This window comes from Gossypium hirsutum, chromosome D07 (assembly GCF_007990345.1).
Source record: "Gossypium hirsutum isolate 1008001.06 chromosome D07, Gossypium_hirsutum_v2.1, whole genome shotgun sequence".
In the NCBI taxonomy this organism is placed as follows: Eukaryota; Viridiplantae; Streptophyta; class Magnoliopsida; order Malvales; family Malvaceae; genus Gossypium; species Gossypium hirsutum.
The window spans coordinates 23,917,647-23,934,628 of record NC_053443.1 but is presented as its reverse complement, the minus strand read 5'-3'; the positions used below and the strand labels follow the sequence as shown (position 1 = coordinate 23,934,628).

The 16,982-nt window shown below is 32.0% G+C and overlaps 2 protein-coding genes and 2 non-coding genes across 4 annotated transcripts; 1 reads left to right on the top strand and 3 right to left on the bottom strand.

Moving 5' to 3' along the window:
* The first annotated feature begins 10,232 nt into the window (after positions 1-10,232).
* LOC107954522 (protein ABIL1) lies at positions 10,233-12,941 on the top strand. The gene is made up of 9 exons (XM_016890106.2): positions 10,233-10,375; positions 11,109-11,191; positions 11,350-11,500; positions 11,589-11,688; positions 11,776-11,865; positions 11,986-12,070; positions 12,184-12,236; positions 12,328-12,422; positions 12,541-12,941. The coding sequence occupies exons 1-9, from the start codon at positions 10,328-10,330 to the stop codon at positions 12,688-12,690; spliced, it is 855 nt and encodes a 284-aa protein (XP_016745595.1). The 5' UTR covers positions 10,233-10,327; the 3' UTR covers positions 12,691-12,941.
* A 412-nt stretch (positions 12,942-13,353) lies between these two features.
* Positions 13,354-13,425, bottom strand: TRNAG-UCC (transfer RNA glycine (anticodon UCC)). Its single transcript has one exon. It is a non-coding gene; the product is annotated as a tRNA-Gly (tRNA).
* Positions 13,426-13,766: 341 nt separating this feature from the next.
* On the bottom strand, positions 13,767-13,838 carry TRNAG-UCC (transfer RNA glycine (anticodon UCC)). Its single transcript has one exon. It is a non-coding gene; the product is annotated as a tRNA-Gly (tRNA).
* An 882-nt stretch (positions 13,839-14,720) lies between these two features.
* Positions 14,721-16,499, bottom strand: LOC107954521 (delta(8)-fatty-acid desaturase 2). The gene has a single exon (XM_016890105.2). The coding sequence runs from the start codon at positions 16,194-16,196 to the stop codon at positions 14,853-14,855; it is 1,344 nt and encodes a 447-aa protein (XP_016745594.1). The 5' UTR covers positions 16,197-16,499; the 3' UTR covers positions 14,721-14,852.
* Positions 16,500-16,982: the final 483 nt, after the last annotated feature.

The following is a 16,982-nucleotide window of genomic DNA, read 5'->3' as shown; positions in this document are numbered from 1 at the left end:
CTGGCTTCAATCTATATATAAATTAAATTGATTTGTAGTTATATAAAAATGGGACTTTTATTTTAAATTTGAATTTGAAACAATTTTTTATTCATTAATTCAATTAATGGTTATAATGTTCTTTGTTTATTTTTTAAAGCTATAATTAACTATACCATTTGTAGAAACAAGCATATAATAATTTAAATAGTTTATAACTTAATAAGTAGTTTATTTAAATTAATTAATTCAACTCAACTAATTAACAATATCATAAATGATTATTTTTAGGCTTAAAGGTGTAAAAAGTCCTCAATCTTTTTTAAAAAAAGTAATTAAGCCCCTCCTCCTTTTTTTGCACTCGCTTAAGCTTTCAAAATGCATCAAAAAGGCCCTCAAACTTCTTCAAAAAAAGTAATTAAGCCCTTGTTTTTTTTACTCAATTGAGCACTTGAACTTTTAAAATGCATAAAAAAGACCCTAAAAAATTTTCAAAAACGCAATTAAGCCCCTACTCTTATTAAAAATTAGAAAAATAAATAAAAAATAAATTTTAGAAAATTTATTAAATTTTAATAAAAATATTAAATATTAAATTTATTAAAAATTAAAATTTTTTATAAAAATTGTAAAAAAAATAAAAAAGTGTAATATTTTATAAAAATCATAAAAAATTTAACGACCCCTAGCTTTTTTCAATTAAAGTCATACATGTCACAACAGATCATGACATGTGATGAAAAATAATAAAGAAATCAATAAAAGTTACATAAAAATTATAAAATGCTTTTTTTGATACGATAATTTTTATAAAAAAAATTTACGAAATTTAGATTTCTTTACATTTTGTATAATTTTCTTACGACTTTATAAAATTTTATATTTTTTATATTTCTATATATTTTATAATTTTTTTACAATTTTTTATATTTTTTACGGTTTTTATATTTTTCTATTTTTTAATAAATTTTTAATATTTGAATTTTTTTATTAAAATTTAATAATATTTATAGATTTTATAGATTTTTATTTTTTTATAATTTTTAGTAAAAGCAGAGGCTTAATTGTTTTTTTTTGAAAAAGTTTGAGTGTATTTTTGATGCATTTTGAAAGTTCAAGTACCCAAATAAGTTTTTAAAAAAAAACAGAGTCTTAATTGCTTTTTTTAAAAAGAAATTGAGGGTTTTTTACACCCTTAAGTCTTATTTTTATATGTGAGATTCAAATATGGATTATTTCTTTTGCGTTTCCTTTCTTCAGTCCAAAGCTTAAATGAATATCTAATAGCAGAGCCGGCAAGTTGTTTGGTTGCCGAGAAAAGAAAAAAGCATCATTAAAGAAAACAAAGACAACATCCTCATTAAAGGAGGAAAAAAAATACAAGAGATTTTTTCTCTGTATTCAAGTAACACATAAGAAGAACATTTTACCGCTTCCTCGGATCCGAGGATCAAAATTCAAACTTATTAAAAGTTTTATACGAGGACTACTTACTGAAATTCGATTAAAGAAAAAAAGAAGTTGTCCATCGACGTTTATCTCACCGAAAGGAACTTTTATCTCACCGGAATCCCCAACTTTCTTGTAGCCATCCGGCTCGGGAGGTGTAAAACAATCGACAAAGGCACCAACAATGGACCGGGCGACAAATGTGACTGGATTTCGGCCTGAACCGGATTTCCGAGAGGAAGATGGTAGAAAGTAAGAAGAGATTAGAGAGTAAGGAAATTGATCCAGCGTTGACCTTACGCCAAAGCTAGGGTTCCGACTTGTAAAGCTGCAGCTGGAGCTGGTCATCACGAGAGAGAAACTGATCAAATTAATTAAAATTAATATAATATATTTAAAAATTAATTTTTAAGTCAGACAATTGGCCCAATGGATAATTGAACTTGAAAATTAGATTTGAGATTGTAAATTGGGCTCGGGAGCCCAAAATCGAGACTAATACCCTAAAACTAGTTGAATCAGGCCCGATATGTGAAATCGGGCCGACAGTCCAACCGGTGGCTAGGCTGGATTGGTCAGGTCGTCATTGACTTCAACCGAACCGACAGCAACCGAACCAACTCGGGGTGCCGTAAAGGTGTCGCACTTGCATCACCGTATACGGCGGTGTCAACGACTACGACGATAGTATCCCAGTTGTCGGAGACAGTTGGTCATCGGTGGTTGAGGAGTGAAAGAGTTACACTCCTATTGAGACTCTATTAGAGAATTTGATTTCAGATTAATTATTCTAAAAATAATATTATTTTAATATTAAATTAAATTAAATATTTATCTTAATAGTATTTTATTAATTTAATATTTATCTTGTAGATAAATGTTCAATTATTTTAATAAGATTTCATATTAAATTTAATATAATATTGTCTTGATAAATATTATATTTATTATGAATATCTTATTAATTGGATGTCTACTTCTTTTATACTTCTCACGCCTATAAACAGAGACTCTAATAAAGCATCGTAATCATCCATTTGATTAATAAAGTACATTCTCTATTACTTTCATATTTTTTTTGTTCTTTATTCTCCCCATCTCTCTTTATTTTATAACACGTTATCAACACGATGATTCTCTATTTTTTTCAAAATCTTTCAAAGTCGTCCCCACAAATCAAATTCCTTTTCACCTTAAACTTTCTCCCTTACAACTTCATCTTCAGGATGTTGAAAGATTCAATCTCAGAATGGATTGTGGTTCTTATTCCCGATCTTTGATTTATAATTGTACAAGCATGGGTAAAGAATAAATTTGTCAAGGTGATGACGATGACGTTTAAGATATTCAGGTACATTTTACTATATTTTATTTATTATATCATGTTTATTATAATTGGAGACTAATCATGACAACATGAATAGATAGATTCTAATTTAAAATCCACGCATGTTTCCGATGGTGATTATAAAATAAAGAATCAATGGAGGTGTTTAGGAGTCTATCCTACTAGATTTATTATATTCCTTGAAGTGAATGCACACATAAATAAACTAAAAGATATAATCATGGACCATTAAAAGTGAGAATATAATAATAAATAAGAGAACAATGAGAGTTCTCAAGATAACTCTTCAAAGGGTAAAGATAACTTATGTTATCAATGTGGTATGAAATATTATTGGTCACATGTAGCATATGTCTAAATATTTTGTTTCTGTTAATATTCTGTGAGGAATGATATGAGAATGTAGTAATAAATTCTATCATTATAGATAGAAAGTATTTATCTTATTTGGTACTAAAACAAACAAATATTATTTCAATATTTGATAGTAAAAAATTAGTCGAAAGTTCTAGAAGAGATAATATATTAATATCTTGTAATGATTAATCCATTGGTTTTAAAAGATATATATAATGGATCTCATATTGTGATTGTGAATGAAGAAAATATTATATTTCATATGAATAAAAAAGGGGATTGGGTTATTAATTTAAATTTATTTTATAATCTTTATGATATTCTTTTGTCATCATCCCTATTAAAGGGTTGGAAGCAAAATATTTAACTGTGAAAGATCTACTTATGAGAAATAGAATATGATAATTCTATCTAAAGCTTAATATGGTTGGATGCACCTAAAGTTGCAAGTTTTTTAAAAAAACTGTGAGTATAACTATACAGTATTCAGAATAAGTTCTCAATTAAAATTACGTGGTAAAATATTACTGATGAGAACTTGCAAGAGAGAAAACTTATGTATGAAAAGTCATTGGTTATGTACCTGTTGTACACATGGAAAATAAGATCCGCTCTCAAAGTTTGCTATTAATAGATTTTTAGGCATTTGAAGATTTTGGCATATTCCCTTAAGCGAATACTGCATGTAATTATTTGGAAATTATATTTATTGACTTGGTGGCATTATAGAGTTCACATTGATTTAGACATTTCTAGTAGTAAATGTCACAATAGTACTTATATGTGGATACAAATTAAAAGGAATGATAATAAAATTATCAATTTGTTACAATTTAGTACAATTGAAACAAATGTTAAAGTAAACCAGAAGTTTACTAATACAAATGCGTTTACTACTTGGTGTGACCAGTTAGATCATCCTGGATCGTATATGATGCGAAAATTAATTAAGAATTCATATGGACATTCATTAAAGAACCAGAAGATTCTTTAATTTAAAAGAATTCTCACATGTTACTTGTTCTCAATGAAAATTGATTATTAGAAACTCACTAGTTAAAGTTGAGATTTAATGTCTTATATTTCTGAAACGAATATGGGTCCATTCATCCACATGTGGATGGTTTTTGATATTATATGATTTTGGTAGATGTATCTACAAAATAATCACATATGTGTTATCAGTTTGCAACTTGTCATTTGCAAGATTGCTTGTTTAAATAATTAATTTCATATCATGCAATTAAGACAATTCATCTTGCTAATACTAATAAGTTTATATCTCAGTCTTTTATTGATTAAGTTTGAAAAACTTTTGTAAAAGTTTGCGCATAATGGTTTAGAGAAATTATTGATTAAACACCTCTGATTAATGACTAAACCATTACTTATGAGAACTAAACTTTCTATTTCAACATGAGATTATGTTGATTTATGTGTTGTACGCATCAAGCCAATAAGTTATAATACTCCCTATTACAATTGGTTTTTGATCAAGAGCTAAATATTTCTCATCTTTGATTTTTTGTATGTGTGTATATGTTCCAATTGGTCCACCACAACGCACAAAGATAAGTGAATCCTCAAAGAAAGTTGGGAATATATATTAATTACAAATTTCTTTATATTATTAGATGTTTTGAATATATTCGAATTCAATTATGACATGAATTGTGATTACAATTTTGATTCGATAGTTTTCCCGACATTAGGGGGAAAGAAATAATAACTTGTAATGAGTTAGGGGGAGAGTAATTTGAACTAGAAGTTCAATAAGGATAACTCATTACAAGTTAACTGTTAGATGTATTTACAAACTTAATGAGAATAACCAATTGTTATATACCATCTAATATTTTAATTTGAATCAAAGTCTCATTAGGACAATCAATTAGAATAAATAATAGATTGATCTGTTCCAAAGATAAAAATTCTTCTAAATGGTTATATAGTCGAGGCAGGTGCTCCAGAAGAGACCCAAGACATAACTAATAAGTAAAAATTCAGAAGAGATACAGGTACCTGAAACTGAATTTTAAAATAATGAAAATAAGAGATCTCAATAAGTTATGTCAATTCGAGAAAATGTGGAACCGAATAATAAAAATGGTCGACAATGATTTTGCATGCAATATTATTATTGAAATAATGAAATAAAAGGAAGATCTTGAATAAATCTATTGAGAAATATAGATATGGAATAAATTGATCAAAATAGAAAGACACAACTCAAGTACAATTAAATTCGTGAAGTTTTTTTACTAGTAGTCAAAATATCTAAAGATATAAAGCCAGTGAGGGTGCAATTGAAGTAGTTTTGCAAAAGCAGAATACAAATATGAAGTTTTTCGCTAAGTCCTGGCATTAATTATGAAAAGATATAATATTCTTTCATGGTGGATGCAATAACCTTTAGATATATTATTAAATTGACAATTCATAAAGATTTAACATGCGTTTAATGGTTATTGTTACAACCTTTTATGAATCACTATATAGTAAAGTTTATATTAAAATACTTGAAGGATTTAGGATGCTAGAAGCATATTGAAATTCTTGAAAAATTGTTCATTTATATGAATTAAAATAATTTGACTTAGTGAATAGTAGTTGAAGGAGAATAATAAAATGATACAAAATATCTATTTGTGTTTTTATAAAAGAATCATGATTAATTATGATTATTGTTGAATCTCCTGAAGAGATCAAAATATATTTCCCCAAATTTCCCTCACTCATGACTTTTAAACGAATGATAATATAAATGCTTAGCAATACATTCAAATAGTCATTTCAAAAACTAGTACTCAAGATTGAATACATAGAATATGAGAAAGTATGTGACGTTTTCATGAGGAGGAGTAAATACGCGTTGTACTCTTTTTCCCTTAACTGAGGTTTTGTCCCATTGGGTTTTCCTGGTAAGGGTTTTAATGAGGCAGCATATTATGTGTATTATAGATTGTGTACTCTTTTTCCTTCATTAGGTTTTTATCCAACAGGGTTTTCCTAATAAGGTTTTAAAGAGGCATATTATCTACCAATGGAGATTTAAGGGGGAGTGTTATGAATATCTTATTAAGTGGATGTCCATCATGATGAAGATAAAGTTTTAATGTACTTTAAATTCTAGTAGTTATTAGAATTAGATCTTTACTTCTTTTATACTTATCATGCCTATAAATAGTGATGAAGATAAAGTTTTAATGTACTTTAAATTCTAGTAGTTATTAGAATTAGATCTTTACTTCTTTTATACTTCTCATGCCTATAAATAAAGACTCCGATGAAGCATTATAATCATCCCTTTGATTAATACAGTACATTCTCTATTACTTTCATATTTTCTTTGTTCTTTATTCTCCTCATCTCTCTTTATTTTATAACAATATTAATTCAATATTAAAGTGGTTAAGTTTAATCATAGTTGAACTTTCTAAACTCGCCCTATATAAAGAGAGTCTTGGGTCGTTATTTCACAAACACTTGATTACAAGAGAAAGTTGTAGAGAGAAAATTCTTTGAAGAGATTATTCCAGAAAATTTCTAGAGATATTTTCTTGATTTACAACTTGACCTAAAAATTTAGAGAAATTACAAAATTACCCCACTGGTAATTTTTGTGAAAATTTTTTTGATTCGAAGCAAACCCACACTAGGCAAATGTGAGCTTGAGGATAGCAGAAAAGACTACTCGATCGAAGCGCCCATCCTAGATGAATCAAAAAGGTACAATTTTGATTAAGAGTTTATTAATTTAGATATCACAACCAATATCTTATTTTAGAAAATTTTTTAAAACTCTAGTTTTTCCCTAAATATATTTTCCACTGTGTTTTTCAAACTCACTTTTTCCAACAGATATGGCATCCAATAAAGAATTGGAGGGTGCGGAGTTTAAATAATTTTTGTTTGGAATTACCAGGGGTGTGGTCACCCATGTTTCACTTGATTGTTAATGAATACTTGAGGGAGATTAATCTAGATATTATTGATTTGGTTGAGACAAGAATTAGTTATTTTAAAGTAGATTCAATAATTTAGAAATTGGGTTTTTGGAACTCGTATAGAAATAAGGCCTAAAGATTTTCTAATGATATTTAGGTTTGATGGAAAGACCCCATTTCTATGTATATCCTTCCTTTTAATCATGCCCAATTTATTTTCTTTAAGGTTTCTAACTTTTTGTCCCCCCCCAAATTCTGACTATTGTGTATAGAAGCCCATAACTCACTAAAGGGACAATATTCTTTTATAGTTTACATGTAATGCTTGATTCTATACAAGAGTCATGGGTTTTGGCAAGTTACTCCAACTGTTTCTTGGATAGTAATGAAATGAGGGGAGGGTTGACAAGGTATAAAGTGGGTGTGATCTATTTTGGGGTTTTATTTTTTTATAATGGATTGTAGGATATAGGTTCTATTTGGTCAAAATTCACATGGAAAAAGGTTAATGTATTGAAAGTCTTAACAAAGTATTTTATAATGATCATTAGGATAAGGAATCCCCTTAGGTAGGATGCAACATCTTCCCAAACTTAAGTCCGGTTACAGGTCAATTTTGATATCCTTGAGCAAAAAGGTGACATAAAGAGTTGAAAAACCTTTCAGGTTTATTACGAGTTGGTTGAATGATCTTACTTTCAACGACATGGTACAGGCTAATTGGAAGGAGCATGGGGATGTTATGAAAACTACTGATGAATTTATTAAAGCAAAATGATTTGGAATAAGGAGATTTTTGGCAATATCTATTTTTGAAAAAGGAAAGTAAGATCTATTTTCCCGCCACCAAACGCCGATGTTTTTTACCATCCATTGTTTGAAGAAGATCATTCTCCCATTCCAAAATCAGATCCATAGGCCTAGACTCATTCGTGGCCCAATTTTCAACCCCATTGACCATATTCTATTGATTAACAACTTCCGAGTTTAGCGCCTCAATTCTAGGAACTAATGGAATATAATTTGGATTGGGATATGATCTCTCCAAATCATCCCTCCAAATCTGCCGCATATCCCTATCATCCTTAGCATTACACCTATTATCTCCACTTTCCTTATTCAAAATTCTGCAAATTGATCCATCCGCCTTGCGCAACCAGCAACCTGTCAGTGTGATTCTCCTCCTCGTCGTAGCACAAAGTGAAATATCCCAATCGAAGGTTATTTTCGATAGATCAATTCTGACACTAATCGGACAAAAACTCTCCCCATGGCCAAGTTTACCACAACTGAAACAAAACAAACTCAATTTTTCATATTGAAATCGTGCATAGAAAACACGATTATTTCCCATTAGGATCTTCTTTTTCCACTTTAGAGACTGACTCACATCCAACTTTACTTTGATTCGCATGTATTTTTGAAAACCTAACATTAGGATCAACGTATCATATTCGAGAAAGGTCTCTAAGAATTCCCAAATTGTTGATCCATTGCCTCCGTCATTAACCCTGGAGGCATGTCATGTACCTGTACCCAAAATTCGGTCGATAGTAACGAAACTAACATTGGATCTTCCCCCGGTTGAATCTTATACAATAAGAATAAATGGTTGTTAAAGAACCATGGAGTACCAGCCATCACCCTATTCATATCCACAGCATGAAAAAATTGGAAAAGATACCTCTTCTCACCAAGGTTTGATATGAATATCCCCCCAAAGGGATGCTACAGGTTAGCCATGGTATTTCACAAAGAAGGGAAATGAACCACACTGTCAGTCAAACAACACCCCACCATACAGAGTTTATACTCATTGTCCACCATCGGTGCCTATTCTTGAAATGCCTCGTCCTCCTTATCTATGAAATTCAAATTAGCCAATTCTTCTTCCATAGCACGTAGAAACAAATCTCCAAAAAAAAAAAACAATCCCTAGCACACTCCTCTAAAACCGTATCAAAAGACAAACGAAAACCATGTCAAAAGATAGACCCTAACTACTAGACAAATTTTTATTTAGCATTTGTTCATTCTTAGCTGATGGGTTATTGAGTTATTCTAAAAGATTTTATTTTTGCACAAAAAAATTTACTTCCAATTATTGAATATAATGTATGATGTTAAAATAAATTAGATAATTGATATAATTATGTGTAAAAAGTGTCCAAAAGTTTAGAATTGAATCCCGATACTTGGCATAGAAATTATCTATATAACTATATATAAAAAGAGTGCCCAAAAGCTTAGAATTATGATACTTGGCATGAAGATTATACATTTATCATTTATGGCCAGTTGGGTTGTGGGTCGGCTATTGAAGAGAAGAAATTGGAGAAGGCTTGGGAAAGAAGGAAGAAAAAAAAAGCAGAAAGCTATAAAAGTCTCCATTATGATTTTTTTTTTTACATTATAGGAATTTTATCAAATCTCACTTTTGGTTGATATATTATTTTTAAATTTAAAATTTAAAATTTGAAATTTAATTTTATATTTTAATTTTTAACATAATTTGATTTTTATATTTTTATTATGTTATTAGGTAATCCAAATAATTAATATTGTTAATTATAAGATAATGGTAAAATTTAATTTCGATCCCTCTACTATGCTCAAATTTGAATTTAGTCTTTATATTTTAATTTGACATAATTTAATCATCTACTTTTACAATGGTATTAATTAGTCCAAATAGTTAGCATCGTTAACCATCGCGATTAAAATAATGTCAATTTCTCTTAAAAACGCCATTCTAACACACAAAAAGAATATATTTCAGCATAATAAGTTAGAGAAAATATTTTTAAGAAAAAAATTAAGCTCGCTATCTTAAAAGGAATAATTAAGGGTCAACTATTTTGACTAACTAAGAACTAAATTATGTCAAATTAAAATATAGATACTAAAATTTAAATTTAAACGAGATGTTAACCATAATTAATCCAAAGATGATTTGTGATTTGATTTAAAAAAATAAGTAAGTAAATAAAATGTGAATCAATTGTAATATTTAAATTAAAATGGTAATATTTGTATTCTTTTTAAATACGCCAAAGAAAATAAAAAATGGAAAATGACACAAATCAAGTATGTTTATATATATAGAATAGAATGTATGAAATTTTCATCAAACAAGTAAGATATTAATTTGGGTAAGTGTTGTATTTCCCAAAGCTCACACCATAATTGGCGTTTCTTTCTAAAATATTCACGATTATTACACCACTTCTCCGCATCCATCCTCGCCATGGCCTTCGATCAGGTTTCCAGCAACAGCTTCCTCAAAGCCTTGCAGGTTCATTCTTTCATTTTTATATGTTTCTTAAACTTTTTTCTGTTTTCTGAAGAAAGACGTTGCTGACGAATTAAACAACATTTGTTCTCTTCACTATTTTAATTTATATTTTGGTCAAATTTCATCACTTTCTTGAGATGATAGTTTGAGTTATGTGTCACAATAGTTAAAAAAAGTTTAGTCACTGCTTTATAATGCTTTATAAGTGTAGATAAAATAATTCATTGAAAAAAATAAAAGTCTTTTTTTTAACATGTTTGATAATCTAAAATAAAAAAAAATTGTAAATTACACAAATTTTTCAACATAAAAGTAGAGAAAATGATTAAGTAAATAAGGAGTTACTTATCCTTTAATGTGAAATTTTTTTAATATTATCTTATAAATATTGTACCTTTAAATTTTTAAAAATTACATTTATCAAACCGTCTAATAATATTCTGTAATTTATTTTTAAAAAATATTCCAAATAATTTTATAAATTAAATTCTTTAACATCTATAATTTGATATATTTTTAAAACAATATTTAATTCATAGAAGAAAAACGGTTGCTTCATTGTCATTCCCGAGTTTAGAAATAAGCGTTCAGGGTTCCATTTGGTTTGCTAACTTGTCCTCTTTGTTGAGTCCAAAGTTCATCTTTTTGGATTTTAAGCTTATGTCTGTTCAAACCTTTCTACCATTTCATTGTTATACTACTTGATAAGTTGGATCCGCGTGCCTTTCTGCAGGAGTTCAACAACTTAAAGCCTCAGCTATATTCAGCTGCAAAATACAGCGAAAAGTCTTTGCTGCACAGTGAACTGAAGCAGATGTGAGGCTGCACACTTTTCACTTTAAATTTTGTTGCTTTTAGTTCATTAATGCTTTGTGATAGCCTTTTTGATTATGCATTTGATTGAGCTTGAGCTAATTGCAGCCTTCTTTTTTCCTGATGCAACTCTTTTCTTTATGGATATATTTGTTACCTAGGGTACTGGACAACCTGAAAGATTATGCTGTACAGGCTCTTGTTAATGTTGCTGATCACCTTGGCACTGTGGCTTACAAGTTAACTGATCTTCTTGATCAGCAAACGTTGCAAGTGTCAACCATGGAGCTAAAAGTATCTTGTTTAAATCAGGTAATCTCTTTGCACTTCTGTTGTTTAATATGCTAGTTCAACAACAGTATTGAACGGATGGGCCCTGAACCTCGTTTGTTAAAATCAGCAGCTACTTATGTGCAAAACATACATGGATAGCGAAGGTCTCAGGCAGCAAAAGTCGATGGCACTTACCCCAAGACATCACAAGCACTACATTTTACCAAGTAAGACTAGTCAGAAGCCTTTCCTAGCAGCTAATTAGTGGGTTGAAGTTTTAGTATGTTTTTTCATTCCCTTTTCCATTAAACCAGATTCTGTCATTGAGAAGGTACATTTTAGTCGACATGTACAAACAAATCCTAGGCAAAACTATTTCCAGGCTAAATGGCTTCTTGCTTCAGGTATAATGTTTCTAAACAGGCACGAACTCTTCTAATTTTCAGTTTTTTTCTTCATTGTTAGCAATAAACTTTCTCATAGGAAGAAGGTGCATATCATGTTACTTACTAAATGTGGTATAGATACTCCTGCATCAAAAACACTTTCATGGCACTTAGCCTCAGAAACAAAGTCTACTTTGAAAGGGATTTCACAAACTTTGGGGAGGTTAGTTCGGCGTAAGAGTTCAATATTGGATCGATAATTCTATTTTTCTTCTACTGTAGTTCTTTTAATGTTTTGGTAAGAGCAATAAGTTATTTCCATTGCTTACCCCGCAGCAACGGAATCTCCCAACCTCCTAGCAATGCTTCTGGGAATTTCCAGTTATTGGGTATGCTTGTTACATCAGTAGCTCATATTACTGTTGTTACATAGTAAAGCTTTGGATGACAAGACTTGTATTTTGACTGTAATGCTTGCAGACAATGGAGAGGGTAGAAATACAAAGTCTCCAGCAATAGCTTTTCCTGCTTCTAATTCATTCATGTCAACTCTGGGTATCACACATAGACATAGGGTAATTTTTAAATCAACAATAATACATACATGCTTGACATCTCAGTGAGTACTCTTTTTTCTTTTTCATTTGTATAAACATGTTGCATGAAGCTTATGAAGGACTCCTGGTTTTGCAGGAGTTGGAGGGATCAAAACCTTTGAGGGCATCCAGATTCAGATCATATGGTAACCAAAAGCATGAGATTGCGGGTGCACCAGTTAGGAGCAAAAAGGCGCTAACAACTTCCTTTGTCAAGCAGAAAAGCAAAGCAAAAGGCTGGATATAGTGCATGAGCATGATGAAACTCCATTACAACAAGCCAATGACGACCAACGGCAGTAGTAATGTAATTCTGTCCTTTTCAATTTATGCTGCTGGAGTTGCGTATATGTGATAATATGTCCCTGGTTTTGTTATTCAGTAGTGGTTGATGAATTGCTTCAGATGATTTCTTTTGTAGGTGGTGCATCAGTCGTTTATGACCAATGAGTATAAAAAAAGCTAATAATGATGATGGGTGACACTATCCATTTTCCACTTAGATGCTAAAAACCCAGACCTGATGTTGACATCATGCAGCCAATTAAGCATTTGCACTTTATGTTTTGTCTCAGCTAACACAGACATACAAACAACAAGAAATCCTATATTTAATTATATTAGGCCGGTGCTAAAGTCCCTGAGTGCCCAAACCCCAAAACCGAAAACCGAAAATCAAATCAGAAAAAATTCAGAGCTGCGTTTGCCTGGAGTCGAGCCCGGGTGAATTGATTGGAAGGCAATTACCCCAACAGTTGGACTACATAGGCTTCGTTGGCGAATTATATCAGCTAATTATAGTACGAAAATATAAAATAAAAAAAACGTTACTTATATTAGGGCCTGTTGAAGTCCCTCAGTGCTCAAACTCCAAACCCAAAAAGGAAATTAAAAATAAAACTATTGCTATTGCGTTTGCCGAGAGTCGAACGCGGGTCTATTGCTTGGAAGGCAATTATCCTAACCGTTGGACTACAAACGCTTCGTTGACAATATATCTCAGTTAACAATTCTCAGCATATTAAAAAAAAAAGTAAATTATATTAACTATATTAGGGCCTGTTAAGTCCCTAAGTGCTCAAAAACTACGAACCCAACAAAATCAGAACAGATAATTAAGCTATTGCGTTTGCCGGGAGTCGAATTTGCTTGGAAGGCAATTATCCTAACCGTTTGACTACAAACGCTTCATTAAATATACCTCGGCTAATTATAGTCACAAAATGTATAAAAAAAAAATGTAACTTACAAACATAGGGCCTGTTGAAGTCCCCGAGTGCCCAAACTCCGAAGCCCAACAAAAAAAATTGAAGATAATGCTATTGCGTTTGCCGGGAGTCGAACCCGGGTCTATTGCTTGGAAGGCAATTATCCTAACCGTTGGACTACTAACGCCTTGGCGGTAACTACATCAATTAATGGATATTAATAAAGAAAAAACATTTTCAAATGTTGAGTGGTAAAAAGAGGCAAGAGGAATCCATCCACAAGTTTAGTTGGACAAATTTGCAGGCTTTGTGGAGTGTCCAATATGTTGTGGTTAAATATCTCTTTATTCTGGAATTGGGTTCGGTAAATTAGACAAGGGGAGACCACGTGAGTCAGTATTTTTGTTTTATTCCCCGATGGATGTTACAGTCCACTATGGATGGCCCTTCATAATGGAATTGGGTTCGGTGGATTTACTCAAAGGAGACCATATGCTCACCACCTAACGTGAAAGGAATATATACCATACCATTACATCAATTTTGTTTTACACAAAAATGGATCTCGTGCTTAAACCATTTTGGCCATGATATGATTCTGTTGTAATCGACACATTTTATTGTTAATTCTACTAAATCTCTATCTTTAGAAAAGCATCAACAGTACAATCTTGGACTTGGCCATCGTGGTTAAATGGGGGATTCTCACCGCGGCAACGCGTTTTGAACGACACATAATCAAAATTTGAAATTAAAACCAAAAAGGACAGTCGTACAAATCTGAAAGCCTTACTGGAAAACTTGGACAATTTCAAGATGAGACTCCTTTTTGCACACAGCTCAGCTGAGACTCCTTCCAAGAAATGCTAAACGTACAAGGTTTCGAAGCATGAAAACAATTTGGAGGTTCTATTTTCTTCATTAAAGCTTTGACGAAAAGCTTAAAGGTAGAAACAAAATTTAGAATTATTTATATACACGCACGCGTTTGGTTCAAGGCCTGTCATATGTATCAAACAAATTTCGGAATATTAACCAAAAACAAAATGCCCCTTTGCTCATTCAGAGATCAACAAAAACAAAACTCATAAAATTAAGATAGAATAACTGAACACCGTATTGAAATGCAGAGCAATTTAAAATCTGACGGTCTAAAAAGCAGTAAATCTAGGCCGGGACCAAGCCAAAAAAAAATTTTAACTCAGCCGTGGGTATTAAAAGCTTCCCACAACAAATTCTTTGGGGCAGGGTTAGTTAAGTCTCGAGCTTGCAAGGCGGCAGTCCTCAGAGTCCTAATCGTCGATTTATTCGCCTCCCAGAAAGACAGACTCCGGTAAGGCAATTTGTGCTTCTTGCAGAGTTCCCTCACCAGAGGGGAAACCTTCCTCAAATGGCACCGTGGCAACCTGGGGAACAAATGGTGCTCTAACTGGAACTGTAAACCACCGAAGAACCAGTCCATCATGGAAGGACACGAGATATCTATTGTCCCACTTGTTTGCTTCTCGAACCAGTCGTTGCCTGTTGGGAGTCCAACGTACACATTTGCTGAGAAATGGTTCAATGTGAACTGAACGTGTTGAATCGATGTGACGGCGAAGCTGGCAAGAACAAACATGATCCTCTCTGGCCAATTGGGAAGACATGAAACCAGGAGGGGGAACCATGTCCAAAACACAAGGATTCCCATTATGTTAAAACCTCTATCTGGGACACTACGGTTTGAAAACAAGAGCAAGAATGTTTGGACAAATAGGTTGACCCTTGCCACAATCATGACAGGGTAATATGTCCAGTGCTGGTAACTGACGAGAAACCTTGCTAAAGGATCGAAATTTAATGTCCTTCCATAAAAGCTAGAGGTTAAGGAAGTGAAAAAGTGTGAGGAGACGGCAAAAACAGGAATGTGCTGGAGATCGGGATCGTGGTCGAGGCTGTTGCAGGCAATGTGGTGAGCATTGTGAGTCCATTTCCACCAGGCAATGCTGATCCCGGTTAAACAATTCCCAGATAAAATCTGAGCGAGCTTGTTGTAACCGCGGCTAGTCATTACCTGGTAATGACCTGAATCGTGACCAACGTATGCGCTTTGCATCCAAAGCAAGCCCAACAAGATGGCCGACCCAAGATGTGCCCACACGCTATCACATCTCAAAACACCATAAAGAACAACAAGAAACAATAGAGCTACAGCTGTAAGTGAAAAAAGGGCTACATGTCCTTTCTTTTCAAACATACCGGCTTTGGCAAACTCCGAGACCAGCCTCCTATAATCCTTGGATACCTCCGACACCTCGAAATTTTTGAGATGATACCCAGTGAACAACTTGTCAAGATACTGCCAAGCCGTTCCAGGGTGATACGCCAGAAACGCATCGGTAACATCTTGGCCGGCCAGATTCAAAAGCGGGATTTCCCCGCCGGGATGCTCCTTTGCCCACTCTGAAACATCGTAAACCTTGCCCTGGATTGAGATCCACAAATCCCCAGATTTGTTATGCTCTTTCAGCTCTTCCGCACTAATGTATCTTTTCTCACCCTCCATTGAACCTCAACCAAAAATCTTTTCCTTGCAAATCCAAGTATACAAATCAAAACCAAGAAAACCCCACTCGGTGTTTTCTTGATTCTTTTTTTTCTGGAAATGGGTTTCGGACTGTTCAACCAAAAGAATCCATTAACAAGAAATCATATCTGGTTTTGATCCTTAAAACTTTCTCCTTCAATATCTCTCTCTCCCCCTCTTTATCTCGATCTTTTATATATGCTCTGCACTGCCCCTCTGCTTTTACGGAGGTTTTAACGAAGGTTACTTGCGCTAGACTTTTGCGTGACTAGATATTTTGTCAATTTAATTACTATCTTTAATTAACTTTTTCATATCTCATCTAAATAAGGTCTAACTTTGCTTCCACTACTCAATATTTTTTTACACTTACAATTTAGTCTTTTTATTTAACAATTAAAGAAAATATGTTAAATTGGGTGATGTGATTTTTAATTAAAAATTTAGAAGTAAAGACTTTTTTATTTTGCTTCTTTAAAATGATGCTAAAAACCGATAACACTTATTTTACTTATTTAACTTTTCATACGTGCAATCTTGATCACCTAAGCAACTTTTTTTTTATTTTTAAAAAATTATCAACTGATTACATCACTAAAATTAAAATATGCAAAGAGTTTAGACACTAACAACATAATTAAACCTCTTTAAATCTAATCTAAATAAACATCTTACAAAAAGATTATTAAACTAATTTTTCTTTTCAAACTTTTAATTTAGTACTATAAAAATTATAGCCAATAAGGAGACGTTTTAAGTTTGACG

Bases quoted from the DNA above. Each gene is read 5' to 3' on its own strand.
- LOC107954522 (XM_016890106.2), top strand. From the start codon at position 10,328: ATGGCCTTCGATCAGGTTTCCAGCAACAGCTTCCTCAAAGCCTTGCAG. The intron at 11,192-11,349 runs GTGAGGCTGCAC...TTTGTTACCTAG, and splicing joins CACAGTGAACTGAAGCAGAT to GGTACTGGACAACCTGAAAG. The intron at 11,866-11,985 runs GTATAATGTTTC...AATGTGGTATAG, and splicing joins TAAATGGCTTCTTGCTTCAG to ATACTCCTGCATCAAAAACA.
- LOC107954521 (XM_016890105.2), bottom strand. From the start codon at position 16,196: ATGGAGGGTGAGAAAAGATACATTAGTGCGGAAGAGCTGAAAGAGCAT.